We start from the raw sequence: 27,355 nt of genomic DNA, 5'->3' as shown, positions 1-27,355 counted from the left end.
GAAGTGAAGGGCTAGGGAAAGCGTGGCCGGTCGTTGCGACCTCTGTCTTTGAATACCTCTCACAATGCATACTCAGCGGGGCCGGGGCCCTGGGCCGGCGCACCTCTAAGAACGCATAGCCCGAGTGGAAAAATAATCAAGTTTGAGAGACTTGACGCGAACGGGAAGGCTGGTTGAGTGGTGTTGAGGCTCGCGGCAAATTTATTCTGGAAAAAGGCAGGATGTTCCAACGTGTTGCTCAGTCCGTGCGCGCCCACGGGGCCAAGGCCGCGGCCGGCGCCGGCGCGTCGCTCGTCGCCGCCAGCGTCATGACCGGCGTCACCTCGTTCAGCGACGACTGCATCCCGTCGCCGCACTATGGCTTTGAGCACCAGGGCCCGCTGACGTCGTTCGACTACGCCAGCGTCCGCCGTGGGTACCAGGTGTACAAGGAGGTCTGCTCGACGTGCCACTCGCTCGATAAGATCCACTTCCGCCACCTTGTCGGCGTGACCCACACCGAAGACCACGCGAAGAAGCTCGCGGCCGACATTGAGGTCGTCGATGGCCCGAACGACGAAGGCGAGATGTTTGACCGCCCGGGCAAGCTCTCGGACCCGTTCCCGAAGCCGTATGCCAACGACGAGGCCGCCGCCGCCGCCAACAACGGCGCCGTGCCGCCGGATCTTTCGCTCATGGTCAAGGCCCGCCACGCCGGTGCCGACTACATTTTCTCGCTCATGACGGGCTACGTGCCGGCGCCGGAAGGCAACGATGTGGGCGCGGGTCTCCACTACAACCCGTACTTCTCGGGTGGCATGATTGCCATGGCCCAGCCGTTGAACGACGGCCAGGTCGAGTACGAAGACGGCACGCCGGCCACGGTCTCGCAGATGGCCAAGGACGTCGCGTGCTTCCTCTCGTGGGCCGCCGAGCCCGAGCACGACGAACGCAAGAAGATGGGCATGCAGTGGTGCTTTGGCCTCTTTGTCACTGCCCTCTTCACGGGCTACTATAAGCGCATGCGATGGGCCCCGTTGAAGACCCGTAAGATTACTTACTTCAAGTAATTTCGTAGAAAAAGCCTAGAGCAGCAGCAAGAAGAAATCATGTTTACACCTACTTGATCGAGCTCGTCGCTCGCCCTCGTCTCCTGCGTCGCTAGCATGTATGTTGGACCAATAGACCCCAATGATCTTATTCCGTTGCTGTTGTGCTATTTGCTTCGCGGTCGTCGCAGGAGGATGACACGCCGTCATCGACGCCTCGCTGCTGGCACAACCATCCGCGCGGATCAGCAGCTCACCAGCAGCTCCGACATCGTGGTCAACTGACCCATCATGCCCTTGGGTGTCATCATTGCAGCCTCGTAGCTTGTCGACCCTGGCCTCGATTTGCGTGTATGATCGATCATTTGCGGCCTTTCTTCAGAGGCAGCGACGAGTAGAGCTTGCAGCCGAGCTGATCGGCGCGGCGGATTGCCTTGCATTGAGATGATACGTGGTCGTTGACCAAGGCGATAGTCCAACAACTAGTAGACAATATTTCATGAGACGGAAAGGACTATATTAGTTGGTGCTATCGGGACGGAGGCTCTCGACGATGCACGCGCGCAGCATCGTGCTCAGGACGCCGGCGCAGCCGTCGGAGCAGAGCTCGATGGCTTCCTGCACCTTGGGGTATGTCATGCCACCCTTCTGCATGACGTGCGTGATCTGGCCGCGGGCCGGCATGAACGCCACCATGACGTGGCCGCCCGTCTCTTTCGTCGTCGGGTCGAGGAGGACGGTCGCGTCGGCCGTGTGGCCCGCGCTGCAAGCCGTGACGACGTCGATCATCTCGACGCCAGCGTCGACCAGCGCCAAGCTTGCGCACGTGATGGCAGCACCGAGATCGCCGCCGTCGCTTTCGAGCACGACCGCATGGACACTGATCTGGCACTTGGGCAGCTTCTCGAGGAGGAGCGACGGCGCGAGCGCTTGGCGCATGAGGTTACCGTACTCGAGCTCGAGGTCGTTCATGGACGCATCAAGCACTGTCGTGCTCGACGGAAGCTTGATGTCGCACACCAACGGCTGGCCGCGCTGCTTGATGGCCACTTCGGCGCGCGGGCCGTACACGGCGCAGACGACGCGCGTCCGGCCAAACTCGACGTACGCCGAGCCCGCTGCCTTGCTGAGCACGCCGCAGCGCATGAAGCAGGCGCGGAACTCGTCGTTGCCGCGGCCATCGGGGCGCGAGTAGTGGCCCTTGGCCACGGCCACGGCCGCCGGGTCCACGGGCTTGAGCGTCGGGAAGTAGCAGTTCTGCATGCGAGCGCTGGAATTGAATGGAAGCGCCCCCAAGCGAATCCAATGCCGAATTTAGTCCGAAGCCGTACATGCAATGTACGGCTCGTACAACAAGCCGTACATTGTCGGTGCTGGAAGATCGCCCAAGTTGATGCGCAGCAGTGATTATTGTCCTGTACAAAACATACTACGAGGGCTAGTAGAGATCACGAGTCATGGCATGTACTAGGTACTATATGTAGTTAGGATGCAAGACTTTTCGTAGCCGATCAATTAAATTCAACTGCACGGAAAACAACACAACTTCTGAACGACTAACCGCTTCAAGGATCGAGTTGCTACAGTACTGTAGTTTCGCACGCTGCTTGGCTTGTAGCGGCTCGTAGCGACCTCGATGTAGATAGTCTATAGCTCAAATCACTCCTGCTTGTCACGAGTACTCGGCAGGGTCATGTCAACGTACTCTACTACCGGTATAAGAACTTATGATGCACCGGTCAAGCTGTCATGCGCGATGGCGCGCCATGCCACCGTCGAATATGGCAGCACGGGACGACGACGATGGCGCTCAGTGGTCCCGTACAACGATCGAATCATGGGTGGAACCGGGGTCTAGTACTTTGTATTCCATACACGGGCTGCTATTTAGTCGTCTTCTAGGTCGATGCCAGGCACCAACTCGGTTGTGTCTGCGCTCAGGCGGTTGATCTCGTCCAAGAGCATTTCCATGATTTCGTTCTTGTCTTCCATCTTGATGCGGCCGTTGTTCATGAGCGACTGCTTCATGATCGTGAGCGCGTTGTAGTCCGGGTGGTCGGCCGGGATCTCGACGGCAATCTCAGGCAGCTTGACGTCCCAGATCGAGGTGTAGCCCATGCGCTTGAAGGCCTCAGCGTTCACAATCGCGCGCTTCTCGTCGTCAAACGGCGTCGCCGGGATCTGGATCAAGTCCATGAAAAGGTCCGTACCGGACGTGAGCGGCCAGCTCTTATCGGCCATGATGAGCTCGTTCTCGACGCGGCCCTTGAGCGGCGTGTAGTCGCTCTCGGGCTCGTTCTTGTTGTCCATGACCGACTCGTACTTGCCGTACTCCGCATCAAGCTCCTTGTCGCTGAAGAAGAGGCGTTCCGACTCCTCGGCGTCCGTGGGCACCGTCGGCTTCAAGGGCGCCTTCTCCATGGCCTGCTGGAAGAGGCGCTGCTTGGCCTTGCCACGCTTGCCGCTGGTCGCGTCGTCCGAGAAGGACGCCACGGCGGACTTGGCGACGGAGCGCGCTTGGCGCGGCTGGCGAAGGACGCGGAGCATCATCTCTCGGTACAAATGGTGGTCTGCTGCGTTCTGCCCTCCACCACTTATAACGTGCGGAAGTATCCGGACGAATCGTGCCAATCACAGCATGCGAATGTACTTTTATTTTCATTTTCATACAAATCATTTCGAACATTGAATTAAAATACATTGTCGTGCCAAGGCGCAGGGATCCGGATATGATCCTAGTCGACACGCAACTACCACAAACGACTATACGGTTTGGGAACCGACTAAAGTGGGTAAAACAGAGGTTAATCCCAACCTGCTGGCTTGACGTCAACCTGCGACTTGGCACTCGTCGACGACAGTTCGCCATCCAATTTTCAATTTTCTTGAATTCATCGACCAGGGGCATACTGAACCTTCAAGAAGCTTGCCCGGCCGCCAATCAATTCTCGACTAATACCTGTCGTCGATCCCGGTGGAGCCATGGATACATGGCAACTGCGCCTGCTGTAGGCGGCGGCTGCTTGCGAAGCGTGGCCGCCCCACGTTTCGCGGTCAAGTGCAATGCTACTCGACAGGCATTGGCGGCGAAGAAGCCTGTAACGCGACACCACATGGACCGGCGATCCTGGGGCGAGGGCGAGAAGCAAGTTGACATTGCGGTACTCGAGAGGATGGCGGGACGCTGTTAGCGTCGATCTTGTACGAGGCGGTCGTGCCAGGGCCAGCCCCGCGATAGCGACTAGAAGGGTGCGTTGGACCACGGCCGTCAAGTAGGTAGATTTCGCGCACTTTTGGGACATACTGGGAGAAACCCAGTGGTGGCAGTAATACCCACAGTACTGTGTAAACTGACTGTCAGATCCGAAAAAGATTGGAAGCGATGGAAGGCTACCTCCGGTTCCGCGGCAAGTGCAAGGAGTGGCAGGCTGCGCATGACAAGGTCATTCGGCTCGTCACGGCCTTCCAGAGCCAGATCGGCAAGACGAAGGAGGTCGAGGAGCCGCCGACGGTCGAGGACGAGGGCATGGAGCTGCTGGGCCTGCATGGGTACGGCGGCAACCGATCGATCGACGGGTACCTCGCGGAAGGGACGCTCGCCGCGCTCAAGGCGTACCCGCGCAACGTGCAAGACCTCCTTCTCGACATGTACGACATCCTCGAGGAAACGCAGAAGCGCATCATGGCCATGTCGACGTCGGAAGCGGTCGATACCGGTCCGTCGGGCATGCAGGTCTCGGCGATGCAATACTTGCGCTTCATCAAGATTGAGCTCGACATGTACGAGTCCGAGTACCAGCAGATTGTACGTCCTCTCGCCTCCGCTGCTCGCGTTGCGATGCGTATGTAGGCCATCACGATGGCGTCGATGGAGTTTGCGACAGCGACAGGCGCCATGAACGCGTTCATGACGTCGCTCTCGACGCAGCCCTTCATCAACATTGACACGATCCTCGCCATCACCGAGGTACGACAGCTTCATCATGCATCATGCAACTGCTCATGCGCCGGTAGCAACACAACTTTTCGTACCAACTTCTAAAGGCCGAGCCCAAGGACGAATGGGTCTAAAGCACCGCCCTATTTATGAAGACTACCTCCATCATCATCATCATCCTCATCATCATTTCCTAAGCCATTTCAATCAATTTTGGGCTGTCCGTCCTCATCTTCGTCATCATGTGGCCATCATCTTTGGCGCACCAGGTTTCTTCATGGACCTCGCTTGGGTCTTCCGCGCAGCCGAGCCGCATGAGCACCGGAACGCATGCAAGAGGCTTCGAGAGCCTGTGCCATGATGATGCGCTCCTCGCAGGACACATGAAGGGTGCGACACGAGTCAGCATTACGCCTTCGTCGCGCGTCTACTGCACACCTCGAAGCTGTCGGGTACGGCGAGGAGCCAGTGAGCGTAGTAGCGCCCGTCCAACCAGCGCTAGTGTACCCAGTAGTATGATCCTCACTTTGTCGTCTTAGTAGAAATGGGCTGGCGCTGAAATTGAACGAGCCAAAAGAAACTAACTAAAGACTTCACAGACAGTGCGGGAGTTGGCGTAGAAGCGTGTGCTGCGCTGCATGCATCTTCAACATCCCCGCCACGTGCTCGGTAAACGCTTAGTAGACTTATGTAGTACGCAAAACAAGAGGAGAAGGATCGAGCCTGCACGTCGAGCGCTCATGGCTTGGGCAAGGTCGACTTGACAATGTCCATGAGCAGCTGAAACTCATCACGGCGCTGCGCGCGCTCCTCGGCGTCGCGCTGGTCCCGGCGCTGGGCCTCTTGCGCGCGGAACGCCATCTCTTGGTCGAACCGCCGCTGCTCAAACTCGAGCTTCTGACGCTTGAACTTGCGTTCTTCCTTCGCATCGTCGAGGTGCTGCGCCGACATGCGGAGCTGGCCATCCAAGAGGCGGAGAAACACGCTTACGTCCGCGGTCGAGACGGCAATGGCGGATGTTGCGCTGTGCAGCGGCGAGGCCTGCGTTGGCGGCGTGGCCACGGGCGCAGGCGTCTCCAGCGACGCGTCGACTTGCAGTAGCAGGTCCACGCTCGGCACCCGGTCGACTCGCCCTTTGCCTTTGAACTTGACGTCGTCGACGCGGTGGCGGATCGCCGTGAGCACGCGCGTGCTGTCTTCAATCATCTGCGCCGACGGCGGGTCCTTGAAGCGGAAGCCCGACTGCATGAGGATGCCATACCGGTCCTTGCACGCGCGGGCCGAGAACTGCTTGCCGACGTAGGCGCAGAGCGTCGTCCGGATCTGCTCCCACTTCTCGGCGACGCTGCCATGCACCGCGTTGTACGGCTCGTGCTTGAGCACGAGCCGGAGGAGCTCCATGTCCTCCTCATAGTTGAATTTGAACCGTTTTTTGACTTCTTCGACCCCTTCTTTCGCCCCGGACGCCATGGCTGCCAACCGTCAAATTGCCGAATTCACCGTAATTTCCCTTCCTCTGAAAAAGGCACCTTCTTTTGTCATACGAGTGTCTCATCGCCACCCTTTTATGGTGACATGGCCAGCGCGTTTCAAGGGTTCTGAAAACACACAACAAACTTCACACTTGATTTGGGGACGAGCGACGCCATGCAAGCAGACCAAACCGAACGACGATACAACACAGCCGTAGTAGAACTTGAGATGCCGAATGGATCATTCACACTGCTACATTAAAATGGTACGGCCGAAATACAACGGGATGGCTGTTCGTTGGACTCGTAAGTGGCGTGCTTTTAGTGTACTGGCAACACGGGTAGCCGGACTGGATCTGAGGCTTCACAACACCCCTTTTTGTCTTATAGACCTGGATTTGGCACCATTACCGTAATTATACTGTGAGGGCCAAAGCAACGATGGACGAAGCCGAGTTTAGCCGCTTGCTGGGGCAGTTCCCTGTCGTCCGCCAGAGCACCTACTGCCGCGTGGCGTGGAAGCCCGACGTAGGTCGCTCGTCGCTCTGCATGGCGCTCATGCTGCTATAGGCCACGCCACGCTCGACGATCACACAAGAAGAGACCGATGGTACGACCCGACTCGTTGAATAGGTTGGCTTAGCCTCGCCTTCGCATATCTTAGCGCCGTCCAAGAAGATGAAGACCGACGTGAGCCTCTCGGCGGCCATCGAGACGTACATGCAAGAGTACTTTACGCCCGCCGAGGCCACGCGGATCCGCGTTGCGTTCGAGAAGGCGCATGCCGACCTGGTCGACCAGCTCTGCCTCGAAGACGTCGAGGACATGTGCCACCAGTTCCAATAAGCGCCGTCAAGATATGCATGCCACGTACCATCTCTTCTTGGTCGCATCTTGTCGAAACGGTTATCATGCAACGACACGTCGCGCTGGGCCTGCTCCTACCGACGCTCGCGCTGGCGCAGACGCCATCGTCGTCGACGCCGCTCATCTTGGGCGTCGGTCCTGGTCTCTTTGGGCTTGTCCTTGTCGTTCTCTTCTGCGTCCTTCTCTGCCTCTGTGGGTACTCGTCAGCGCATCGCTGGTACGTCGTCGGCCTCGAGTGGACTCGACGACCCACATGACAATGTAGCGGTCTCTTCTTCCTGATTGCCTCCATCCTCATTTCAACCGTCGTCTTCTTCCTCACCGTCAAGGTCACGGCGCCAGGACAAGCCAGTGTCCACCGCCAGGTCTTTGACTGAACTCGAGACTAACTAACTAACTATGTGCAGGAGTACAGCAACAAGGGCGTGACGAGGGCGGTTGTGCGCGCCGTCTTGATCGCGTTTGCAGTTCTCGCGCTCATCTCGATCGTACTGACGCACGTGATCTCGCCACGTCACGTACTCTACTGCCGCTGGAGGTACCATGGCGAGCTCAAATGTACGAGGTAGGCGCGACGCCTTGGCGAGTGGCTTCCGCAGCGCGCTCGGGCCCGTCAGTTCTGAGAGCAACCTCTGTTCGGACCGCAACCTCAGATCTGATTGCAGTCTGCATCTCAGTTCTGGTTCCGTTTTGGTAGAGACTTGAGATTTGATAGCAATCGCGCTGTGAGAATGCGACACGTTCTAGCTTGTGGCGCTTCCTGGCTTGAGTGTCCCGTAGCAGGTGTGCGAGCAACGCGCGTCTTGCTCGTACCTGTGCTCGTACTAGTACTGCGTCGTGTCGACCTCAAGAGTACAGCGCTCGTACGTGAACCATACTCCTGCTAGTAGGATGTTGGTCGAGTATATTGTCTATCTGGTTTACGCCGACATCTTCTTCAACGCGTCCTGCACCTGGACTTCGGCCGAGAGGTACCCACGCTTGTCGTAGTTGGTGTAGTAGCCCATCTTCTTGGGCGGCGGGCGCGCGTTCTGCGGCAACACGTCAAACTTGTGCGGCTTGAGGAGCGCGCGCAGGCCGAGACGGTTGTAGTAGACCGACTTGATCGAGCCGCCGGCCTTCTCGATGGCCTCGATCGCGCCTTCCGACGCCTGCGTGATCTCAATGTTGATCGGCGTCGTCAAGTGCTGCTTGCCCTACAAACGATACGAGAGATGAGCGTGGATGCAGCAACGAAATCGCGTACGCTGGCGAGGAGCTTCACGCCGTGCTTGATGCGCGACGTCGTCAAGAGACCGCTGTCGGTCAGCGTCTTGAGCGTGATCGTCTGCGTCGGGTCGATGCGGCCCATGTCAATGAACAACTGGAGGCGGTCGACGTTCAACGGGTGCATGGGCGTCGCCCACTTGTTGTTGAAGCCGCGCTTGGGCACACGCTGGTGCAGCGGCGTCTGACCACCTTCGAAACCAAGCGCAGGGCCCGAGCGACCCGAGCGGGCCTTCTGGCCCTTGTGGCCGCGGCCACAGGTCTTACCCTTGCCCGAGCCGATACCGCGACCGAGACGCTTGCCGCGCTTGTGGGCGCCAGCGTTATCGGCCAAGTTGTTCAAGCGGATGGGCTCAAACACAGCAGCCATCGGCGCGGCCTGCGTGGACATCGGGCGGAGCGTCATGCGCCCAAGGGCTTGGCGGAGCGCGAACATGCTGCGACTGCTGCTGGACAAGCGATAAGATGACTGGTCTCGAAATCCTTGCTGCCATTGGTAATACTCTAGAGGTTTATCATCTTTGACAGGAAATTCCGGATACACCCTCGTTTCCGGACGGCCCAGCGGCTTTATTTACGGCATATGCCGAAACGAATCGGCTGCGCGGTGTTGTTCAGCGCCTCGTCGCCTTCGACTGCACCAACCTATCCACTGTATTCCAACACCATGCGCCTGGATGTACAATAGTACGACCTTGCGCTTGCAATAGTAAGAAATTAGTCGTTGGAACGACTGCAGATATATTCACCCAAAGGGCGGGATTATTAAAATCGGCAATGCCAAAAATAAAAACATGCAAGGCCGCAAGCGGCTGCGTCGTCTGGGATTTGGCCTGTCGCCTGCACACAGCGCCGTGCTATTGTATGGCGAGGTGCTCTCTTGCGCATCAGAAGCCGCCAAGGCCACGTTTGCATCGTGCGAGGCGCCGCGGTTCAAAAGTGGCACATGCCGCACGCTAAATTTATCGGCGCTGATTGGGCGGTGGTTTTCCCGGCAATCTTGGTTTTGTGGCAAAAATGGACTGGGACCAAGGCGCGGTGACGTCCCTCGCCGGCGGCGCGGGCAGCGCCGGCAACGGTAGCACCAACTCCAACTACGACCTAACGCGGCGCTGCGTGAGCTTCCTCCGCGGCTTCCGCGAGGATACGACCTTTGTGTACCGGCAGCAGCTCACGTCGCACGTCCGCCGGTCGCACCTCCTCCTCGAGATCGAGCTGCGCGACCTCACGTCGTACGACGCCGAGCTTGGCGACATGCTCTTGACCAAGCCAGGTACGATGCTACCGCTGCTCGAGGCCGCGGCCGCGACGGTCGCGAAGGGCTCGACGAGCCACATCCAAGTCGTGCTCAAGAGCGCGTCGCTCGAGTCGCTTCGGTTGCGCGATATCCACGCGACGCAGGTCAACCGCCTCGTCAAAGTCCCCGGTATCATCATTAGCGCGTCCAAAGTCCGCGCCAAGTGCATGTCGGTGATGGTGCAATGCAAGACGTGCGGCCACTCGAAGAAGCTGCCGTGCCCGAACGCGTTCTCGGGCGTCCAGCTGCCGCGCAACTGCGAGCGCCAAGCCGAGAGCCAAAGCGACGGCATAGTGCCGAGCGAAGCGTGCGCCAAAGACTCGTACATCATCGTGCCTGACAAGTGCGAGTACGTCGACCAGCAGACGCTCAAGCTGCAGGAGAGCCCCGAGGTCGTGCCGACCGGCGAGATGCCCCGGAACCTCCTCCTCTCGTGCGACCGATACCTCGTCGACCGCGCGCCGCCGGGCACGCGTGTCTCGATCCTCGGTATCTCGAGCGTCTTCAACTCGGGCGCCAAGCGCCAAGTGGGCGCGATCGCGATTCGCACTCCGTACTTGAAGGTCGTGGGCATCGAGGTATAGAATCGTATCGCTCTGTTGCGATATAGAATTGCACTCGTCGTGCTAGATTGACGAAGAGGGCGCGGGCCGCGCCCGCGCGGTCTTTACGCCCAGCGAAGAGGAAAAGTTTCATGAGATGGCGCGCGACCCAGACCTCTACGAGAAGCTCGCGACGAGCATTGCGCCGTCCATCTACGGCGACTACACGGTCAATATCAAGAAAGCCATTGCGTGTCTCCTCGTCGGCGGCTCCCGCAAGCGCCTCCCCGATGGCATGATTGTACGTCCATTTTCGCTTGATTTTTCTGTATTTTCTGTATTTTTCGTATATTTTCGTATATTTTCGTATATTTTCGAATGCTCGATCCCTTCGCTACAAGCAACCTTCTGGTCGATGCCATGAGCGGTGAGACGAGCATTTGTACTTTGCTCCCTCCCTAGTTTGCATATTGGCGACCTGCGATGGTTACAATTGCGATATACTCATGAAAGAAATGTCTAGTTGCGTGGCGACATCAACGTGCTTTTGCTGGGCGATCCGTCGACGGCCAAGTCGCAGTTTCTCAAATTCACAGAGAAAGTTGCTCCCGTCGGCGTCTACACGAGCGGGAAGGGCAGTTCGGCGGCCGGTCTCACGGCATCGGTCATCAAGGATGCGAAGGGCGAGTTCTTTCTCGAGGGCGGGGCCATGGTGCTCGCAGACGGCGGCGTTGTCTGCATTGACGAGTTTGACAAGATGCGTGAGAGCGACCGCGTTGCTATCCACGAAGCCATGGAGCAGCAGACCATCTCGATTGCAAAAGCCGGTATCACCACGATCCTCAACTCGCGGTAGACAACGTTTTTTTCAAGTGTTTCGATATGGAACGCGACCACTAGGGCGTCGGTGCTCGCGGCCGCCAACCCGGTGTTTGGCCGCTACGACGACATGCGCAGCGCAAGTGACAATATCGATCTCATGAGCACCATTTTGTCGCGCTTCGACATGATCTTCATCGTCCGCGACATCCAGGACGACGCGCGCGATCGGCAAATGGCCGCGCACGTCGTCAAGGTGCACACCAACTCGCTCCAGGCCCACGATGAGAAACAAGGGGTAGGGCACCGTGCTTCTCTTATTTGTGCTGCATTTGTGCTGCATTTGCGCTGCATGTGTGCTGCATTTGTGCTACATTGTTGCCGTATTCTATTTCTCGACGCTTTTTCTAATGCTTGGTAGGAAATTGAACCGTGGCTGATGAAGAAGTTCATTACGTACTGCCGCACGCGGTGTGCGCCCCGCCTCGGTATCGAAGCCACACAGGCGCTCCAGGACTTTTACGTGAGTGTCCGCGACGAAGTGCGCACGCAGACGCAAGAGGCGACGATCCCGATCACGGTGCGGCAGCTCGAGGCGCTTGTCCGCATTAGCGAGAGCCTCGCCAAGATGCAGCTCAAGCCGCAAGCGACCGTCGAGCACGTGTACGAAGCCATCCGAATGTTTCGCGTCTCGACGATGAACGCGGCCAAAGACGGCGGCACGCAAGGAATGTTTGGCGGCTTCCACGAGAAAGCGCAGGAGGTCGAGGCTTCGATCCTGCGCACTGTCCAAATTGGTACGCGCGTCGAGACGCACGCGCTCTACTCCAAGCTCGAGTCGCAGGTGCGTTGTCGCTGGGTTTTTTGAGTTTTTTGAGGTTGAGTTTGAATTGAATGTGGCGCGTAGGGCCACAACCCAAACGCGATCCAGCGGGCGATTCGCGGGATGGTGCAGAAAGGCTCGCTCAAGCAGATGAACCAGTTCAAGTACGTCGTCCGTGCGATTTAAATAGTGGACGACGCAATGCAATGCTATTACATGTTGCAATTTCTCTGTGTGGCGATTGCAAAATGGCTTTTGGTATAGTATTTGTGGTCGGCAGACAGAACCATAGTTCTAGTCCATTTTCGGTTCTAGTCCAAGCGTCGTAGGGCGACGACAGAAGAGCCAGACGAGCCCCCGCGCCGCCGCCTGCGCAGCCACGGACCGGCGAGCGAATGAAGAAGAAGGAGATTGCTAGTCTCTACGTATTACGTATGCGAAGTCTTTGTGTAATTATGAAGATAACGCGAAACACGTTCATATATATATATATATATATAGTCCATAGTCAAGGACGCGACGCACGCCAACGTTTCGCTTGTCGAGTTTGCCTTTGTCAACGAAACGACGCGTGGCTCGAACAGAGCCGCTTGGACGCCTGCAACTCCAACCAGTGCCATTATCTCCATCCGAAAAGACCATGTTGGCGTCCAAGTGCTGCTGTGGGAGCTGGCCATCGCTGAGGTGTTTATTAGGCAGCTCGACCAAAGACTATCGTACACCTTGTAGAGCTCGTCCAGACATACGTGGCGGCGTCATATGCTTCAGGAAATAATTTGTAAGGTCATCCCAGGCAATCGTCGAGGTCCGCCACGACAGCCGGGCACGCAACTTCATCATCGGTCGGTCGATATGTTGTTGTACCTGGCTGCACTTACAGGCCGTTACGCTGCTACGAACTAGACAATAATTGCATGTGGATACTTGCTTCACTTGCAGTTGTAATTCCAGGGCATGGACTGAACGACACAAACGCCTGGTGCTGTCAACACAAAGATACCAGCTGAAGGTACCTAGCTATCGAGTTTGCATCCACATCATTGAATCAGTGCGTTTGAAGAGTAGTATCTAGGACGCAGCACAGTACAGCGAGTCCAGTAGCCTTGGAAAGTAAGGGTGCTCGGGCAAGAAAAGGTCGTCCTTCCTTAAACAAAATGCACTTCATATCTAAAGGATCATATTCCAGCAGCTTCAAGGACGGAGATGGATGGGAGCAATGTCGCGGGCAGATTCTCTGGCGTCTCTGGAGCGAGTGCTATGCCCGAGCTGTCGCCAGCCACGAGTGCTGTCCACATGCCGTCTGGATGTCTTCGGTTTCAACCGAAACGGCTGCATCGACGTGGCGCACTGTAACGCAGTGAATCTCGTCGAATCTGGCCTGCCATATTCGTTTTACTTGAATACACTATACTGTCGAATCTGAAAGATCGCCGGCCGGCCACACTCGTCGCGTTAGTTTTACATTTCCAGTCCCCTCGACGAGCTCCTTTTCTCCATCTGCCAACGTATTCTATCAGCTACGATGAACTCGCCGACCAACAACAAGCTCGACTACGTGCGCAACGACTACAAGATGGGTCTCAACATCTCGATCCAAACCATGGACGGCCTCCCCGAGACCATTGCGGCGCTGCGCGCCAAGCGGCAAGTCCTCGCGACCAAGCGCCAGGGCATCCTCGCAAGCCTCGGGTGCATCCCAGCCGAGGCGCCACCCGCGCCGAAGCGGCGCAAGCTCGAGTTTGCTCGGCTTTTCACCGACAACGTCGTGCCCGAGCCGAGTGTGGCTCTGTCCTAAGCCCGAGAACGGTGGTCGTGTAGAGGTCGATCCGCCTGTATTATTACCTAGTGCTATTCTAATTTATCGTACATTCCTGCAGCTCGACGTGTTTTTTGGTTGCGATGCACCACATTTGCTGGCGGCACCACAAACCCCGAGACGTTCCGACCATGTCCCACGCCAAAAGTCCTAATTAGGACTTTGCTGCGACATGCAAAGCGGGTGCGGCGATGTGGAGATGAGCGTTTCTCACGCTTCTGCTGCGTGGCGCTGGCGTCGACCTCGCGGCGGCGGCGCCGAGAGCGCGGCCAAACCACTACCGTGTACCCCGTACGCTGGTTTTACGAGTAAGCGGTGGCCTCGCCTCGCTGTCGACTCGACACGCGCGCGTTCCGCGAACGTGCGGCGTGACGATTGTGTACAGTGTTGTCATGTCAGCGCGGGGCGCTACAATTGTAGCCGCGTCGGCTCTGGCACACCGCAGTCTTGGCAAGCGACGCCTCTCTGGCGTCACGATCGATTCGCGAGCATGCCAAATCTCTGCGATATATCGCAGATTCCTTTGAGTCACACCATCTTCATGCATGCATAGCCTTTGCATCTCGAAGCATGTCGTCCGACGACGCCCACGAGCTCTGAGGACGTTGACACGGTCCACGAATCTGACCGAGAGTAGTAACAGTTGCTTTGGACTCTCGCCTGATGGACCTCCGCGTCGCGGGCTCGTGAAGATTCGACCGAGATTCATGCGCTTACCGATCCAAGCTATTAGCGAATCTGCGGTTTGGTGCCACCTTGCAGTGTTGAGGCCACTGCTGTGGTGTATCGTTCAATTCGCCTCCATTGCTACAAGCCGTTTCTACTTTTTTGGGATGGAGTACTTGCCCGCGCTTCGCCGCAAGCGCCCGTGGCAGCCCACGAGTCCTGGCGACGTTTTTGCCGAGATCGCACGCCTCAAGGAGCGGCGCCGCCTCATCCAGGCCAAGCGCACCGAGGCGCTCACGAGCCTCGGCTTTACCGATTTGCTCACGAGCCCGTCCACGACGCTCGTCCCTTCTTTGGCGACCAACGAGGCGTGTTCCAGTAGCCTTCGCCCGGCGTCCGCGCCCGATCTAGTGCAGCAGCGTTGCCCCCGTTGCTAAACATTGTACTTTGTCGCTTTGCATACACGGGGTTGTATGCCGGAGCTGGCGGCTTGTTCAAGTTCGCTACTATATGACTAGCATGCGCAGGTGTACGAAGGATCGATCCCACGCCGGTGGTCCCGTGTATTCGGGATTACGAACGTCATTTACCGTTGACGGCTGGGTGCGCGCCACGTTTCTGTTGCCGGTAGCTGGTCGAGGTGGTGGAGGTGGTGGCGAGCTCACACTGTGTATGATGTGGCTTTTGGAAAGCACCCGCGGTAGGAACCAAAGCTTGAAGGCAACGTAGTACCGATGCGAAGGCCTTGGCCTTATCGTAGGTATACGCCGGGCGATCCAGCGCGGTTGCCACGTCTCGCTCGCAACGATGTCGTGGTTCCTTGAACACCCGCGTTCATTTCGGACAAGTCCGAAAGCTGCGCCCTGCGACGTCCACAAAGCCAAGAGATGAAAATGCATGCTTACTCTATACCTGTACTAGGTGTTTGTATTGCAAGGATGCGTGCCTACGTTTGGTTGTAGCGACTACAAACCACGTGCTACAATTGCATATTTTATTCCAAAATAGTCGCCGACATGACGGGGTGCGACACGATTACGTGGCAGCTGGTGAGGAAAGGGCAGATGGTGCGCACTGAAAGAGGTGGCATGTACCCACCTTTGCGTCTGCATTCGCTGGCTCGTCGCGGGGTCACTTTCCAATCTGCCGGATCCATCCATGGTCACGGGCGTCGCCGACACTGTCACCGACTGCAACTACGCGTACTCGTGCTGGGAATCCTCCATCTCCAAGATGAACACTGTCTGCGCCGAGTACCCGCCTTTGTACCCGCGCCTCCAGCTCAATGCCAACATGCCGCCGCAAATGATCGCCGACATCATCATCGACTTGAAGCAGCAGCGACGAGCCGTGGACGAGAAGCGCGCTACTGTCCTTGACAATCTCAACATGACCGACGACGACCAGGACGTCCATGACGATGAGACCAGTGGACACGTACTCAAGAAGCGCAAGGCCGAGACCGAGATCCACCGACCGGTCGCCGAGTTTGCCCGCCTTTTTGTCGGCAACGTGGTCCCAGGTCCGCTGTGCTCCTAGACGTCGACCGCTCTCCCTATTTAAGTTAATATCTCCGTCAAAGCTACACATTTGTTCGCTTGGCTTGCGTGGAGCACTCGGCGTGGCGCCCTTGATGCAGTGTGACGATGCGCGACGATTTCGCAGACAAAACCAGGCATGGCCAATCAATAATGGCGCGGGGGGTTACCACAGGGACCCTGTTGTATTCCCATACCGGAATGCTGCGAGGCGTAGCAATCACGTACGCAATATCACAGAGGTACGTAGTTCGCAGACGCGACGGCGTTCGATACATCACACCGGTATTCTTCGTTGTCCGCGTTAAGCAGCCCGTAGTACGTACTACTAGAAAGATGAAGCGCAAGGGTAAGTGCGTGTGCACTATGGTAGTCACGTGCTTTCGTTGCTCGCTTGAGCGCAATGAGCACAAACCGCTGGACGTATCCTCTTTCATGTCCAGTCTCTCCAAAACGACCACCTCGTCTCGGTGACTGGCGTTGGCAGCGTGGCGTCACAACCGCGAAATGCGCGGGCGGGTCTACACCACCACGAACGACGTCAGTGCAGTTCATGTCGTGTTGCAGCAACCGACTTCGTCAAATACAGTGCATTAACGAATATAACAGTGTTTTGTGGTTTTGCCATGGGCTCTGCTTCACTAGCACTCGCCCTTTGACCCGAGACGCAAGCCCCACCACAAGATGAAAAAAGTGCTCAGGTGCGAGGTATGTACAAGTATGGACCTCCGCATCCATGGACGTGGACGTCTCCTGTCCACGCGGTCCATGGCTTCGTGTCGCATGGACGACTTGTATATGTCTTCCAGTATGCACACATTGCCATACCTGTCGCACGTGGAGACAAAATGAGCTGCGTACGTGGCACGCCCACATACAAGCAAGCAGTTTATTGCTGTCTCGATTCTGATTGCCCTTTCTTATTTAAGGTTTGTATGCATTCTTATTGTCGATTTCAAAATGAGGTCGGACTCAACGCTTGGTATCATATAATGGCTAAAACCAAGTCGAAGTTCGTCGTACCCGAAGTATATCCTTACAAACACCCAGTAAACAACACGCCAGCCATCAACTGGTCTTCTTACCCACTCGGCTTGACCGAGCAGATTCGCACGCGCAGGCCGAGAGGAGGAGGCAAGGGCCTTGGCCTTCGAGTGATTCCGGTGTTCGATGCATGAGTGCACCTCCTTGCTCGACACCGTGGACGAGACCTGGCTGTGAGTAATTAAATAAATTATCTTGCGCAAAGTACACGCAACGAAAAAAACACTTGTCCGGGTTTGGCCCAGATTCGGTGCCGGACCGTGACGAGATGCAACACTAGCCAAGATTCGCTCGCATAGTGGAACCAATATGTGCAAATGGGGCGAGGCGCAGACAGGCTCCATACTCTAGCGGCAACGTATGCATACTTCATTTCCGATTCACCATTCCGTGCAGCCAAGTCGTTCGCGTCCACGGCCTGTCGCTCGACCACCACTTTTGCTTTTCAACGACTGCACGAATACGTACTATGAGCCGCGGCCTTCTCCAGCACATGCCGACGCTGTTTCCGTCGCCGCCGTCGCCGCTCTCGATCGACCTTGCCTGCCACGACATTGTGAGCGTCATGCAAGGCCTCAAGCGCCAGCGCGCCGCGCTCCAGACCAAGCGCGCCCAGATCCTCATGAAGGAGCAAGAGGCGGCGACGCCAACCGAGGTGCTTCCACGCCTTGCCACCGTATGCGTCGAGCCCAAGAAGCGCAAGGCCGAGGCCGAGCTCCCGACCGCACCCAACGACAAGCTCGCCCGCCGCTACGTCAGCCGCATGCCCATGCATGTTTAGCGCGCCGTGTCTTTGTGTGTTGTCAAGTGTGTAGAGCGAAACATTCTACGAGAAGACGAGATTGCACTGGCCGAATGAGGCCTTAATTTAACAAGCTTGCGTGTTTTCTGCCAACTTCGCGTCGCGACCGAGCAAGAGAGAACTCTTGACCGTGCTGAAATCTGCTGCGAATGCAATCGTCCTACCTTCGAGCCACCCTCGAACGCGTCCCAAACTCGGTCATTCGCCGGCGCTTTGAGCGCAAGCCAAGCGAATCTACTCGGCGCGTTGACGCTGCATGATCAGAGCACGGCCAGTGCAGTTAGTACCGTGTAGTGTAGCCACGAACCCACGGCACACCACACGCAGCCGGTAGTTGGCGCACATCTCAGACCTCCACTGTGTGACGCAGTTGGCGCCACCCTCCATGTCACCAGCGACTGGTACGCGGTTCGAATCTCGGTCGCGACGAATGGTCGAGGGAAGATCTCGGATCGAACGATGCCTTCAGTTTCCAAGCCCCTTCACGGTCGACGGCAGTGTTGGCAGATGATGCTGGGGCGAATATCACTGACGCGAGACGTGCTGTGGTGGCGCGACCACATTCGCGAGTATACTTTATTTTAATGGTCTCGAATCTAGCGCTACTGGCCGGCGACGTCAACGAGGGCGCTTTGGCCGTCATTAAATGATATTTCCATCACGGCTTACAAATCACAAGCTAAGCCCATGAAATTTGAACTGTATTTAAATAATCTTGACGCAACGCAGCTGGTTGATGGGCAGTGGCGTCTGTCTCGTTGGCATCGAACCAACAAACGAACGCAGCGAGGGACGCACGCGACACCATTCCTCGCTTCGTACACACGTCGACTGTCGGATTCCATTCGAAATGAAGTAGCTTTGCTCTCGCCTCTACGGCTGCTCGCCAAACCGTCATCGTTTCGGTGCGTCCTGTCGCGCGGGCACTCGCGCCAGTGTCCAACGTCGATCACACGCCAGTGCATGCGAGTCCAACGTGCTTGCTGAGCCCATCAGCTTTGGCGTTGGTGCGGGGAAAGGCTGCCTTGGCCGTCGGTGTCCTGTTTCAGTGCGGCCGTGCCAGATTCGTTTTGTATAGCAATTGAATCTGGTACAATGCCACCCTTGGCCCGAGAAGCGAAAACGACACAGTGGGGATGTTTGGTGGTCGTCGACGTCGGTCAGAACGCGATTTTCACCATTTCAAGAGCATGCCCAGCGTCGAAGCCAAGTTTGTGACCTCGTACGAGTGCCGCCTCCCGATCGACCTCAGCTTTGGCGAGATTCAAAACGCCATCTCGCTCCTCAAGGGCCGGCGCGCGTACCTCCAGGAGCGCCACGGACAGATCGCGACGGCATTTGCCGCCGACGACCTCCCGAGTCCCCACAGCGAGAGCAGCAACTCGCCCCCCAAGACGTACGAATTTGCGCGTCTCTTTCACGGCAATATTGTGCCGCAATGCTAAACACTTATCTATTTCCGTCGTCTCTGTAAAATGTTGTCCAATATATATATAAATATGGATATCGAATGCCTTGTCTACGGGTACATTGACTACCACGCTCTTGACTTGATGCAATGTCGTCGACCCGTGGCGCCAGGACCCGAGATTCACGCCGATCCAACGTCGCCAAAAGCCTGGGATCCCAAGCAAAAAGGTCGCCGTGGCCAATCACAATGCGCCTCGGAGATTCGCTCCGGGTTTCTCCCGGGATTTTGGCTTTGACCTTTCTTGTCACACTCTTCAATTTTGCCCCGAGACTGAAAAAAGCCCGGAAATGGCGTCGGCGCCGGTGCTCACACTTCCCAAAGACCTCACGGCAGACGTCCCGTCGTCCGACATTTGCCAAGCCTTTGAGAACCTAAAGCGGCAGCACGCTGCGATCCACGACAAGCGCATCCAGCTCTCGCGAAGCCTCGAGGCCGACCACGCCAACGACGGCGACCGCGCCCGGCGGCCCAGCGACGAATACAACGAGCTCTTTGAGGGCAGTGGCGGCGGCGCCTCCAATTCGTAGACAGAGGCAGTGCGCTCATCTATTTAATATACTGTCCGCCGTACGGACCTATTGTCGTCGTCGTCGTCGTTCCTCTCGACCAAATCCAAGACTGAGGACCGGGTGGGACCTCACCTGCCTCGAGCGTGTGCAGCCGCGCGGCTTGAAGTACCCCTGGACCAGATATTAGAGCCGCATGGTCACGATTGATGCAGTCGGTCGTTGAACCGAGAAGGGATGGGCTTTTGTTTTGAAACACAAAAAGACCAAATTTGAGTAGTACGTCAGTTTACATTTGACGCCATGACGTACACGTCGCTCGCGCTGCCGACCTCGATCGACGACCTTGGCGTCGTTCTTGCGACGCTCAAGCAACAACGCATGCATCTGGACGAACGCCGAACGCGCGTCGCCCAAAGCATCGTGGAGCCTCCGACGACCAAGGCCCGCGACGAGTTTGCCCGCCTCTTTGCCGACAACCGCATCCCCACACCGCGGCACAATAGCTCGATATCAAGTCGATAGCGTATATGTTCTGTAAAGAGCATTTGTACCATAAAGTAAAGTGTTTTGTCAGTGCCCTTTGCCAAACGACCTAGTCTACCGAGCGCTGGGGCAGCGATGAAGGACCGAGAACGCGTGGGCACATCTTGTCCGACAGGCCATCGAGCAAGGAATAGGGTGTTTTTATCCCACGATAAAGATTGCTTTCCAGTGCTGTGGTGGTACAGCCGCGAGAAGGTATCCATAGTAAGCCTCCGTCCGTGCACTCGTACTTGTGTGGGGGCCCTAGGCGGGGCAGAAAACCCAAGAAAGGTGGGTGGCTCCCGACCTGGTGGTTGTGCCAAGCACGGCGCCGATTACACAGCGTAGCTACTCTCTTTGGTGGACTGTCGACAACGTCTCTGGGCGCGACGCCCACGTACACACATAGACCGGACGGCAGAAGCCGCGTTCTTTTTCAAGGACACCAGCTTGAGCCACGTTGCAGATCGGTTATTCCGCTGTTACAACATATCAGGCCTGTCCAAGGAAGCGCCCTTGCGCCGGCATGTTGCTCGGCTGTTGAGTGCACAGGCGCTGCTACACATATGAGGCGGTTGGTCGTCGGAGCTGGTCGTCGGGTGGGATGCACCGGTCCCGTTAGCAGTCTGTATACTACTGATAGGGGAGTCTTCTCGTCTCGCCACGCACCTGCGGCGTGTGACGTAGTCACGCAGCTAAGCGGCGCAGTCATCCTTTGCGAGCTCACTTGGCCATGCGCTTTGCTTTTCATGACCCCAACTTCAAGAAGCCTCCCTCGGAACAGCTTCACCCTGTGAGCCAGCGACGCGCCTTCGCAAGTGTAGCACCAGGTGGAGACCATCGCACCGCAGCCACCTAGCAGACTGCACACAGAGCAAGGTGTCTTGGCATGGCCCTTGTTGCTCGCCGCGATCACAGCTTTCGCCCATAGGCATCGATGCAATCTCTCCGCACGCTTACGTGCTAGCGCCGATGATGCCACTTTGCACGCGTGGACGGCCATACGCTAGACATGCTAGCGCCTATGAGGCAACCTAGCTGCAGCACGCCCGTGCTGGCCCACCATGCACCTTGCCGTGGTGTGACCAGCCTTGCCGTGGTGTGACCAGCCTGCAAATATGTAATCTGAGAGGTTTTCAAAGATGCATTTTCACAGTATTGGTCGCGCCATACGTTGTGATTGGCCGAGGTAAACCATTGGTTGAAGCCTGTTTCGCGTCTCACTTGATTAAAGTATGCCCTTTGCCCTTCAGTAAAGTCCCGTTCGTTGTACAATGCAAATATTTAAAGTTGTACTTGTTATTTGTATTGCTTTGCGTGAGATGCGATTAAAAGCACCCGCGATGGCGGCCGCTTTTGGTTGGTGGAGGAGGTGCTCAGGAGCTCCAAGCTCGCACATTATTACTTCTTTTGCAGGGTTTAATAACATGGTGTCTCTGAAGCTTCAGAAGCGGTACGACGATGACGACGCGGCCGTGCAGGCGCCGACGAGGGCCTGCATGGCCTGCGTGGATACGGCTGGAGGCTCATGAGACGTGCTCTGTAGTTTGGCCGCGTCGGTCCTCAAGTGCGGCAAGCGCAAGGTCTGGCTCGACCCCAACGAGTCGACGGAAATCGCTCTCGCCAACTCGCGCCAGAACATCCGCAAGCTCGTCAAGGATGGCTTTGTCATCCGCAAGCCGCAGGTCATCCACTCGCGCGCTCGCTTCACCAAGCGCAACGAGGCCAAGCGCAAGGGTCGCCACACCGGTATCGGTAAGCGCCGCGGTACGGCCAACGCCCGTCTCCCGTTCAAGGTCATCTGGATGCGCCGCATGCGTGTGCTCCGCCGTCTCCTTCGCAAGTACCGTGATGCCAAGAAGATCGACCGCCACATGTACCACGATCTGTACATGCGCGCCAAGGGTAACCAGTTCAAGAACAAGCGCGTCTTGATGGAGGTCATCCACAAGCTCAAGTCGGAGCACATCCGCGAGAAGGCCCTCAAGGACCAGTCGGAAGCCCGCAAGGAGAAGGCCCGCAACGCCCGCGACCGCAAGGCCGGCAAGGAAGTCGCCGCCAAGCAGTAAGCGACCATCTGCGTCATCCCTGCGATCACACCACCCTGCTAAGACACAATACAGCTCTTGAGCAAAAAAAATAGTTCTTACATCGTCACTGCTGCGCCATTCGACAAGCTGCCCTTGGATGGGGTAGCTCGACGATATTCGAGCTGCCAGTGCGAACTATAGAAGCGTCAGTGCACGTGTGTGTCCGCGGATGGCCGGGTAAGTGTGTACTGGTAGCATGGTGTCAAGATGCTGATCACGCAGTTGGTTGCGCCATTGTGCAACTCGAGCGGTCAGCAAGATGGACAGCCATGACTTTGATAATGGTCAATGAGGAGCTTCTCATGGACCGTCGCCATGGCGCTCGATACCCGCAGCAACATCCGAGAAGACAACGAATAATGAGCGCTGGCATTAGGACTAGGAGTGGGTCGTCGTGCAGCGAGGGCGAAAGGTCGGGCCCTCGGTGCGCGTTAAATAAGCGGCGATCTTGGGATCACAGAGGATCGTCTTGTATATGGTGTGGAGCTTTGGGTACTTGTCAAACGGAATGCGCAGGACGTTGCAGAAGCGCAAAAGGACGTTGTGGATCAGGTCGAAGAGGTAGACATCGAGCCAAGACAAGTTTGCGAAGAAGCTGCCGGCGCCGAGCGCTTCGTCCTCCAAGTGCTCGAGCAGCTGCGGAATGCGCCGCCGCGCCCGCCGCAGCCGCTTGGCGCGCAGCACGGCGCAGCCGTCCATGTACAGCACCACGAGCAGCGTGACCATGGTATCGTGGACAAGACCTGCAAAGTGGTCGATGCGAAAGGCCGCGAGCGGGTCGTCCGGGTACAGGCCAACGCGCTTTGCGGCGTAGCGCGCGATCGCGAGGCTGCAGCCATACGTCTCACCTTGGACTTCGAGCGTCGGGAGCGAGCCAAACGGCAGGCGCAGCTTGGGCTTGAGGTGCGGGTACAACGCCTTGGGAATGCGCTTGTCTTGAAAAGGCACGTCGCCGATGGTGAAGAGGAGCCGCGTGATCTCGGCGCGGCCAGGGATGTCAAAGTACCGCAGCACGAGGCCATCGGCGTCCGTCATCTGCGCGCGGGCCAAGTTGTTGAGCAATGGTCGTCGACAAGCCGTCGCAGCCGGCTCGTTCGTTCCTTCTGGCCTTCATGCGAATTCCGAAGATGGCCGCGACAGGCCGATTATTATCCAATCACAATGCATGACGGTCACGTGCCGAAAATAACAGCCTTGCACAACTTGTCGTCGGTGGCCGCGACGGGTGCACAACGACGTGTGTCGAACGAGCTGCAGACAAATATGTACCGTTTAGCAAGGCCAGCGGTGTGCGGTAGCAATGGCTATAGCATGCAAGCGGATGCGTCGACCGTGCACCTCGTCACAAGTCGGGTTGTTGAAGTTGATGATGGCACTGAGAAGCCAAAGGATGATAACCCAGGAATCAAGATCTAGCTATATGTGTAGAAGCGGACTAGAGCTTGCGGGGATGTAGCTCTTGCGTTGGGCTACTTGACGATGGAGAGCAGCATGGAGAGCCATCAGATCTGGCAAGTGTGCGACGGTTCGCACCTGTTGGTTGCAGCTATGAAACATTCGCACGAAGACCAGGGTTTTGGTAGCGAGCTACGGTAGCGTGGGCAGCACGCTCTCGACGTCACATGAAGACCACTGCGAATACCGTGTGGTGACAATACGAATACCACCCCTCAAAAGCCCAACGTGTTGTGATTGCGAGACGCTCGCCAAAGCAGGTCCGAAACCTGCCACCGATCGTAACCGCAACTTGATTACGCCACGCTACTTTCGGCACATGCCGAAAACAAAACGGGCCACGACATGAAGCGCCAGCGCCCAGCCGACGCCGAGACGTCATTGCTCTGCATCTTCGTCTTCCTCGACGTCTCGTCGCTCTCTCGTGCGGCGCTCGTGGCTACAGGCTGGGCGAGCGCCGTCCGCTGTCTCCATGCGCAGCGTCGCGCCGACCTCTCGAGTGGCAGCGAGCCGCGGCCGGTGATGGTGCGTGGCGCCGCCGGGTACCCACACGGCTTTGCGTACCGCGCTTCGACGCGTCTACCTGCTGCATACGACTGGCCGATGGATGCAACACGGACAGTCGACGTCTACGTGACCAAGCACGCAGCGAAAGGCTGGGCGCTCCATGCCGCATCCCCGATTTCGCCCGGCGCTTACCTCGGCGAGTACGCTGGCGACTTCGTGCGCACAAGCGACATGAACCGCGCGTCGACGTACATTGTGAGCGTCCGCGAAGAGGCGACCGACTGCGTGCTGCGCACCAACGTTGACGCCGGCCGCGTCGGCAACTACACGCGCTTCATCAACCACGCGTGCTCGCCCAATGCAGTTCTAGACACATATCGCCGAGACGATCGGCGCTGCGTGCTGCCTCGGCTCCAGGTTCGTGCGCTGCGACCTATTGAAAGGGACGACGAAATCACGATCGACTATGGCGTTGCCAGCGGCGTGGGCCACGCGCCGTGCCACTGCGGCAGCGCCAACTGCGTCGGCCGCCTCCCATTCGACGCAAGCCTGTAGCACAGTGTTGTCATCCCAGCTTCAGACAGGCGACGATGAGCTTGCATACAGTGTAAGGGTCAATACACTGTTTATTGGCCCTTGCATACACTGCCCACGGCGCGTCACCCGCGTGCACGCGACTGTTTGCGTCTCCATGCCCGAGATGAAGACTTATATTTGCTGCAGTCGGTCAAGGCAGAGGGATCCAAAGTGACTATGGTGTACGTGCCATATTGACTGCATTTTTAAACTGCACGGTCCTTCTCGACGCGAGGAGCTTGCCGTTGTCGATGGCGGCGTCTCTAGTCTAGGCCACGACCGTCGCAGTCGATGCAAAGTACGTCGACAAGTCGCTCAGCGCCACGACTTGCTGCTGGCGTTCGAGGAGGTGCTTGACAGTCGCTTGCGCCTGCGTCAGCTCGTCTTCGCCGAGCAGAATCGCATACGAGCACTGGAACCCGTCGGCCATCTAAATGCAGACACCTTGTCATGAGCTCGGTCACGGCACAGGTGAGCGCCACCTTCATTTGCTTCTTCATGCTCGCGCCGTCGCAGAAATGCACAATGTGTCCGGCATCGCGCAGCGTCTGTCCATTCGCATCATGACAAAATGTACACAAAACAAAAGACAATATTGTACCTTGGTGACGCGCAGCGCGTGGTCCCGTATCGCCGACGTATTCCCCGACGCGATGGGCACCACCTAGGCGATATCAGCCGCCGCGCTCGATGAAGACACAAGACGAGAGACCGCAATCGTGGTTGGCGACGGGGGCGTCACATCGCTCAGCAGACAGAGCCGCTCGACACCAGCTGCCCACCCTAGTCGCCAATATCATCAGTGCGAGCTGGTATGTGAGCGGTGACGACGGAACGTACCGACACAAGCCGTGGGCGGACCGCCGAGCGTAGCGACCAAGTCGTCGTAGCAGCCACCGGCCAGCACCGCGATGCCCTTGGCGCCTGTCTCGGGCTTGAGCTCGACAAACTCAAACACTGTGTGGCTATAGTAGTCCTATCGGTTTGTAAAGCAACAAAGGGTGCAGCAGAGTGGGGATTGAACCCACGACGTACGAGACCACGCACGAGGCCGTCGTTGAGGTGCGAGCTAATGTTGAGGGCAGCCAAGTGGCTCTGGACATCGTCGAAACGCTAGATCCATGTCAAGCACATGAGGAATGGAGTCTCAACGGTACCTTGCGCGCGTCGTCCGAGAGGTGCTGGTGCAGACGCGGCGCCGACGCCAGAATGCGCTGGTCGTTCTCGCACTTGGAGTCGAGAATACGCAGCACGCTTCCGCGCTCGAGGCTACACACGATGGCATTGGCGATGCAGGAGAGGCCCGTTGGCGGTACCGTTGCTGGCTCTCGACAGAGAGATCGTTCTGGTACTGCTCCAAGAAGGCCTCTAGTACCTTTCGGTAGCGCTGACGGCTACGCAAATAAGATCAGAGGGCTTGGGTTGCGATGATGGAGGAGCACACCTGTCGTGGCAGCCGAGCGTGTTGATCTCGAGCGAGACGCGGTCGCCGAGGCCTAAGCGCGCGAGGCTGTCACGCGCAAGCGCAATCACTTCGACGTCGGTGGTCGGGCCCGCCGAGCCAATGTGCTCGACGCCAAACTGGTGAAACTCACGGTACCGACCACGCTGCGGCCGCTCGTACCTGCACCATCATCCGTCGTCAAGAAGGAACCTGACGTTCGCGCGTACCGAAACATACTGCCGTGGTAGTAGACCTTGTGCGGCCCATTGTACTGGAGGCCACTGCTGATCATCGAGCGAATGACGCCTACGCTCGCCAACGTGAGCCTCGTGTCAGTGCGTCCGTTCTACCGGCGGTGCCTTCGGGCCGAAGCGTCAAGCTGTTCTGCGAGTTGTCCTGAAACGTGTACATTTCCTAGAGACAGTCTGTCGGTGCTTGCGATGAGATGGCGATATGCGCACCTTCATGACAATGTCCGAGCCGTCGCCGAGCGACCGATGGAAGAGGTCCGTGGGCTCGATCGTCGGCGTCTGAACGGGCGCAAAGCCATAGCGCTTAGCCGTCGACGCCAGCGCGCTCGTCACGTGCAGTTGCTTCTGCAGCTCTGTCGGCCAGAGGTCCCGCGTCCCGCGCACGCCGGCCAGCACCTTCTTGGCTTGCTTCATCCTGCCACTTGGACGATTGGTGCTTGTCTTGCCTGTGATTGGACAATATTCTATTTCATGGTCTGTATGAAATAGTATATGATAAACGAAATAGTGTCCGACGGAACCGGAGCCCAGGGGAAGGTGGGTGAGCCAGCAGGGCCATGCCGGCCTTGGGGTTTCATGACGCCCTCTAAATATTCAACGTTACCGGAGCTGC

At 57.5% G+C, this 27,355-nt stretch overlaps 20 protein-coding genes across 20 annotated transcripts; 14 read left to right on the top strand and 6 right to left on the bottom strand.

Annotated features, from left to right (window-relative positions):
- The first annotated feature begins 156 nt into the window (after positions 1-156).
- Positions 157-1,183, top strand: SDRG_04657 (ubiquinol-cytochrome c reductase cytochrome c1 subunit). The gene has a single exon (XM_008610335.1). The coding sequence runs from the start codon at positions 222-224 to the stop codon at positions 1,047-1,049; it is 828 nt and encodes a 275-aa protein (XP_008608557.1). The 5' UTR covers positions 157-221; the 3' UTR covers positions 1,050-1,183.
- A 338-nt stretch (positions 1,184-1,521) lies between these two features.
- SDRG_04656 (hypothetical protein) lies at positions 1,522-2,332 on the bottom strand. Its single transcript, XM_008610334.1, has one exon. The coding sequence runs from the start codon at positions 2,289-2,291 to the stop codon at positions 1,548-1,550; it is 744 nt and encodes a 247-aa protein (XP_008608556.1). The 5' UTR covers positions 2,292-2,332; the 3' UTR covers positions 1,522-1,547.
- A 384-nt stretch (positions 2,333-2,716) lies between these two features.
- On the bottom strand, positions 2,717-3,640 carry SDRG_04655 (hypothetical protein). The gene has a single exon (XM_008610333.1). It carries the CDS (start codon positions 3,576-3,578, stop codon positions 2,916-2,918), a length of 663 nt encoding a protein of 220 aa, XP_008608555.1. The 5' UTR covers positions 3,579-3,640; the 3' UTR covers positions 2,717-2,915.
- Positions 3,641-4,379: 739 nt separating this feature from the next.
- On the top strand, positions 4,380-5,205 carry SDRG_04654 (hypothetical protein). Its single transcript, XM_008610332.1, has 3 exons — positions 4,380-4,833; positions 4,879-4,995; positions 5,043-5,205. Exons 1-3 carry the CDS (start codon positions 4,411-4,413, stop codon positions 5,097-5,099), a joined length of 597 nt encoding a protein of 198 aa, XP_008608554.1. The 5' UTR covers positions 4,380-4,410; the 3' UTR covers positions 5,100-5,205.
- Positions 5,206-5,481: 276 nt separating this feature from the next.
- SDRG_04653 (hypothetical protein) lies at positions 5,482-6,491 on the bottom strand. The gene has a single exon (XM_008610331.1). It carries the CDS (start codon positions 6,433-6,435, stop codon positions 5,704-5,706), a length of 732 nt encoding a protein of 243 aa, XP_008608553.1. The 5' UTR covers positions 6,436-6,491; the 3' UTR covers positions 5,482-5,703.
- Positions 6,492-6,843: 352 nt separating this feature from the next.
- SDRG_04652 (hypothetical protein) lies at positions 6,844-7,313 on the top strand. The gene is made up of 3 exons (XM_008610330.1): positions 6,844-6,965; positions 7,008-7,047; positions 7,102-7,313. The coding sequence occupies exons 1-3, from the start codon at positions 6,879-6,881 to the stop codon at positions 7,281-7,283; spliced, it is 309 nt and encodes a 102-aa protein (XP_008608552.1). The 5' UTR covers positions 6,844-6,878; the 3' UTR covers positions 7,284-7,313.
- Position 7,314: 1 nt separating this feature from the next.
- SDRG_04651 (hypothetical protein) lies at positions 7,315-8,058 on the top strand. Its single transcript, XM_008610329.1, has 4 exons — positions 7,315-7,521; positions 7,570-7,669; positions 7,712-7,822; positions 7,874-8,058. Exons 1-4 carry the CDS (start codon positions 7,349-7,351, stop codon positions 7,925-7,927), a joined length of 438 nt encoding a protein of 145 aa, XP_008608551.1. The 5' UTR covers positions 7,315-7,348; the 3' UTR covers positions 7,928-8,058.
- A 107-nt stretch (positions 8,059-8,165) lies between these two features.
- On the bottom strand, positions 8,166-9,048 carry SDRG_04650 (50S ribosomal protein L15). Its single transcript, XM_008610328.1, has 2 exons — positions 8,551-9,048; positions 8,166-8,500 (listed from the first exon to the last, which is right to left on the bottom strand). Exons 1-2 carry the CDS (start codon positions 9,004-9,006, stop codon positions 8,225-8,227), a joined length of 732 nt encoding a protein of 243 aa, XP_008608550.1. The 5' UTR covers positions 9,007-9,048; the 3' UTR covers positions 8,166-8,224.
- Positions 9,049-9,580: 532 nt separating this feature from the next.
- On the top strand, positions 9,581-12,286 carry SDRG_04649 (hypothetical protein). The gene is made up of 6 exons (XM_008610327.1): positions 9,581-10,445; positions 10,498-10,710; positions 10,933-11,261; positions 11,310-11,526; positions 11,650-12,072; positions 12,136-12,286. The coding sequence occupies exons 1-6, from the start codon at positions 9,588-9,590 to the stop codon at positions 12,235-12,237; spliced, it is 2,142 nt and encodes a 713-aa protein (XP_008608549.1). The 5' UTR covers positions 9,581-9,587; the 3' UTR covers positions 12,238-12,286.
- A 1,228-nt stretch (positions 12,287-13,514) lies between these two features.
- Positions 13,515-13,927, top strand: SDRG_04648 (hypothetical protein). The gene has a single exon (XM_008610326.1). It carries the CDS (start codon positions 13,574-13,576, stop codon positions 13,844-13,846), a length of 273 nt encoding a protein of 90 aa, XP_008608548.1. The 5' UTR covers positions 13,515-13,573; the 3' UTR covers positions 13,847-13,927.
- A 462-nt stretch (positions 13,928-14,389) lies between these two features.
- SDRG_04647 (hypothetical protein) lies at positions 14,390-15,030 on the top strand. The gene has a single exon (XM_008610325.1). The coding sequence runs from the start codon at positions 14,413-14,415 to the stop codon at positions 14,968-14,970; it is 558 nt and encodes a 185-aa protein (XP_008608547.1). The 5' UTR covers positions 14,390-14,412; the 3' UTR covers positions 14,971-15,030.
- A 608-nt stretch (positions 15,031-15,638) lies between these two features.
- On the top strand, positions 15,639-16,133 carry SDRG_04646 (hypothetical protein). The gene has a single exon (XM_008610324.1). The coding sequence runs from the start codon at positions 15,692-15,694 to the stop codon at positions 16,070-16,072; it is 381 nt and encodes a 126-aa protein (XP_008608546.1). The 5' UTR covers positions 15,639-15,691; the 3' UTR covers positions 16,073-16,133.
- Positions 16,134-17,488: 1,355 nt separating this feature from the next.
- On the top strand, positions 17,489-18,010 carry SDRG_04645 (hypothetical protein). Its single transcript, XM_008610323.1, has one exon. The coding sequence runs from the start codon at positions 17,585-17,587 to the stop codon at positions 17,894-17,896; it is 312 nt and encodes a 103-aa protein (XP_008608545.1). The 5' UTR covers positions 17,489-17,584; the 3' UTR covers positions 17,897-18,010.
- Positions 18,011-18,984: 974 nt separating this feature from the next.
- On the top strand, positions 18,985-19,428 carry SDRG_04644 (hypothetical protein). Its single transcript, XM_008610322.1, has one exon. The coding sequence runs from the start codon at positions 19,054-19,056 to the stop codon at positions 19,360-19,362; it is 309 nt and encodes a 102-aa protein (XP_008608544.1). The 5' UTR covers positions 18,985-19,053; the 3' UTR covers positions 19,363-19,428.
- A 198-nt stretch (positions 19,429-19,626) lies between these two features.
- SDRG_04643 (hypothetical protein) lies at positions 19,627-19,977 on the top strand. Its single transcript, XM_008610321.1, has one exon. The coding sequence runs from the start codon at positions 19,676-19,678 to the stop codon at positions 19,913-19,915; it is 240 nt and encodes a 79-aa protein (XP_008608543.1). The 5' UTR covers positions 19,627-19,675; the 3' UTR covers positions 19,916-19,977.
- A 186-nt stretch (positions 19,978-20,163) lies between these two features.
- Positions 20,164-20,485, top strand: SDRG_04642 (hypothetical protein). The gene has a single exon (XM_008610320.1). The coding sequence runs from the start codon at positions 20,198-20,200 to the stop codon at positions 20,417-20,419; it is 222 nt and encodes a 73-aa protein (XP_008608542.1). The 5' UTR covers positions 20,164-20,197; the 3' UTR covers positions 20,420-20,485.
- A 1,250-nt stretch (positions 20,486-21,735) lies between these two features.
- SDRG_04641 (50S ribosomal protein L19e) lies at positions 21,736-22,576 on the top strand. Its single transcript, XM_008610319.1, has 2 exons — positions 21,736-21,872; positions 21,966-22,576. Exons 1-2 carry the CDS (start codon positions 21,742-21,744, stop codon positions 22,486-22,488), a joined length of 654 nt encoding a protein of 217 aa, XP_008608541.1. The 5' UTR covers positions 21,736-21,741; the 3' UTR covers positions 22,489-22,576.
- Positions 22,577-22,632: 56 nt separating this feature from the next.
- SDRG_04640 (hypothetical protein) lies at positions 22,633-23,617 on the bottom strand. The gene has a single exon (XM_008610318.1). The coding sequence runs from the start codon at positions 23,542-23,544 to the stop codon at positions 22,888-22,890; it is 657 nt and encodes a 218-aa protein (XP_008608540.1). The 5' UTR covers positions 23,545-23,617; the 3' UTR covers positions 22,633-22,887.
- Positions 23,618-24,294: 677 nt separating this feature from the next.
- Positions 24,295-25,108, top strand: SDRG_04639 (hypothetical protein). Its single transcript, XM_008610317.1, has one exon. The coding sequence runs from the start codon at positions 24,310-24,312 to the stop codon at positions 25,024-25,026; it is 717 nt and encodes a 238-aa protein (XP_008608539.1). The 5' UTR covers positions 24,295-24,309; the 3' UTR covers positions 25,027-25,108.
- Positions 25,109-25,206: 98 nt separating this feature from the next.
- Positions 25,207-27,189, bottom strand: SDRG_04638 (histidyl-tRNA synthetase). The gene is made up of 12 exons (XM_008610316.1): positions 26,953-27,189; positions 26,842-26,905; positions 26,719-26,797; positions 26,492-26,671; positions 26,364-26,441; positions 26,205-26,316; positions 26,083-26,160; positions 25,888-26,023; positions 25,760-25,830; positions 25,649-25,711; positions 25,530-25,595; positions 25,207-25,477 (listed from the first exon to the last, which is right to left on the bottom strand). The coding sequence occupies exons 1-12, from the start codon at positions 27,154-27,156 to the stop codon at positions 25,316-25,318; spliced, it is 1,293 nt and encodes a 430-aa protein (XP_008608538.1). The 5' UTR covers positions 27,157-27,189; the 3' UTR covers positions 25,207-25,315.
- Positions 27,190-27,355: the final 166 nt, after the last annotated feature.

This window comes from Saprolegnia diclina (assembly GCF_000281045.1).
Source record: "Saprolegnia diclina VS20 unplaced genomic scaffold supercont1.11, whole genome shotgun sequence".
In the NCBI taxonomy this organism is placed as follows: domain Eukaryota; phylum Oomycota; class Saprolegniomycetes; order Saprolegniales; family Saprolegniaceae; genus Saprolegnia; species Saprolegnia diclina.
This window is presented reverse-complemented; position numbering and strand designations above follow the sequence as displayed.

Bases quoted from the DNA above. Each gene is read 5' to 3' on its own strand.
- SDRG_04638 (XM_008610316.1), bottom strand. From the start codon at position 27,156: ATGAAGCAAGCCAAGAAGGTGCTGGCCGGCGTGCGCGGGACGCGGGAC. The intron at 25,831-25,887 runs GTACGTTCCGTC...ATTGGCGACTAG, and splicing joins TCCGCCCACGGCTTGTGTCG to GGTGGGCAGCTGGTGTCGAG. The intron at 25,596-25,648 runs GTACAATATTGT...GCGAATGGACAG, and splicing joins ACGCGCTGCGCGTCACCAAG to ACGCTGCGCGATGCCGGACA.
- SDRG_04640 (XM_008610318.1), bottom strand. From the start codon at position 23,544: ATGACGGACGCCGATGGCCTCGTGCTGCGGTACTTTGACATCCCTGGC.
- SDRG_04655 (XM_008610333.1), bottom strand. From the start codon at position 3,578: ATGATGCTCCGCGTCCTTCGCCAGCCGCGCCAAGCGCGCTCCGTCGCC.
- SDRG_04652 (XM_008610330.1), top strand. From the start codon at position 6,879: ATGGACGAAGCCGAGTTTAGCCGCTTGCTGGGGCAGTTCCCTGTCGTC. The intron at 6,966-7,007 runs GTAGGTCGCTCG...ATGCTGCTATAG, and splicing joins GCGTGGCGTGGAAGCCCGAC to GCCACGCCACGCTCGACGAT. The intron at 7,048-7,101 runs GTACGACCCGAC...CGCATATCTTAG, and splicing joins CACACAAGAAGAGACCGATG to CGCCGTCCAAGAAGATGAAG.
- SDRG_04643 (XM_008610321.1), top strand. From the start codon at position 19,676: ATGGCGTCGGCGCCGGTGCTCACACTTCCCAAAGACCTCACGGCAGAC.
- SDRG_04639 (XM_008610317.1), top strand. From the start codon at position 24,310: ATGAAGCGCCAGCGCCCAGCCGACGCCGAGACGTCATTGCTCTGCATC.
- SDRG_04650 (XM_008610328.1), bottom strand. From the start codon at position 9,006: ATGTTCGCGCTCCGCCAAGCCCTTGGGCGCATGACGCTCCGCCCGATG. The intron at 8,501-8,550 runs GTACGCGATTTC...TATCGTTTGTAG, and splicing joins GCGTGAAGCTCCTCGCCAGC to GGCAAGCAGCACTTGACGAC.
- SDRG_04649 (XM_008610327.1), top strand. From the start codon at position 9,588: ATGGACTGGGACCAAGGCGCGGTGACGTCCCTCGCCGGCGGCGCGGGC. The intron at 10,446-10,497 runs GTATAGAATCGT...TCGTCGTGCTAG, and splicing joins TGAAGGTCGTGGGCATCGAG to ATTGACGAAGAGGGCGCGGG. The intron at 10,711-10,932 runs GTACGTCCATTT...AGAAATGTCTAG, and splicing joins GCCTCCCCGATGGCATGATT to TTGCGTGGCGACATCAACGT.
- SDRG_04642 (XM_008610320.1), top strand. From the start codon at position 20,198: ATGACGTACACGTCGCTCGCGCTGCCGACCTCGATCGACGACCTTGGC.
- SDRG_04657 (XM_008610335.1), top strand. From the start codon at position 222: ATGTTCCAACGTGTTGCTCAGTCCGTGCGCGCCCACGGGGCCAAGGCC.
- SDRG_04654 (XM_008610332.1), top strand. From the start codon at position 4,411: ATGGAAGGCTACCTCCGGTTCCGCGGCAAGTGCAAGGAGTGGCAGGCT. The intron at 4,834-4,878 runs GTACGTCCTCTC...ATGCGTATGTAG, and splicing joins AGTCCGAGTACCAGCAGATT to GCCATCACGATGGCGTCGAT. The intron at 4,996-5,042 runs GTACGACAGCTT...ATGCGCCGGTAG, and splicing joins CGATCCTCGCCATCACCGAG to CAACACAACTTTTCGTACCA.
- SDRG_04646 (XM_008610324.1), top strand. From the start codon at position 15,692: ATGGTCACGGGCGTCGCCGACACTGTCACCGACTGCAACTACGCGTAC.
- SDRG_04653 (XM_008610331.1), bottom strand. From the start codon at position 6,435: ATGGCGTCCGGGGCGAAAGAAGGGGTCGAAGAAGTCAAAAAACGGTTC.
- SDRG_04656 (XM_008610334.1), bottom strand. From the start codon at position 2,291: ATGCAGAACTGCTACTTCCCGACGCTCAAGCCCGTGGACCCGGCGGCC.
- SDRG_04645 (XM_008610323.1), top strand. From the start codon at position 17,585: ATGAGCCGCGGCCTTCTCCAGCACATGCCGACGCTGTTTCCGTCGCCG.
- SDRG_04644 (XM_008610322.1), top strand. From the start codon at position 19,054: ATGTTTGGTGGTCGTCGACGTCGGTCAGAACGCGATTTTCACCATTTC.
- SDRG_04641 (XM_008610319.1), top strand. From the start codon at position 21,742: ATGCGATTAAAAGCACCCGCGATGGCGGCCGCTTTTGGTTGGTGGAGG. The intron at 21,873-21,965 runs GTACGACGATGA...CGTGCTCTGTAG, and splicing joins TCTCTGAAGCTTCAGAAGCG to TTTGGCCGCGTCGGTCCTCA.
- SDRG_04648 (XM_008610326.1), top strand. From the start codon at position 13,574: ATGAACTCGCCGACCAACAACAAGCTCGACTACGTGCGCAACGACTAC.
- SDRG_04651 (XM_008610329.1), top strand. From the start codon at position 7,349: ATGCAACGACACGTCGCGCTGGGCCTGCTCCTACCGACGCTCGCGCTG. The intron at 7,670-7,711 runs GTCTTTGACTGA...AACTATGTGCAG, and splicing joins AAGCCAGTGTCCACCGCCAG to GAGTACAGCAACAAGGGCGT. The intron at 7,823-7,873 runs GTACTCTACTGC...TGTACGAGGTAG, and splicing joins ACGTGATCTCGCCACGTCAC to GCGCGACGCCTTGGCGAGTG.
- SDRG_04647 (XM_008610325.1), top strand. From the start codon at position 14,413: ATGCATAGCCTTTGCATCTCGAAGCATGTCGTCCGACGACGCCCACGA.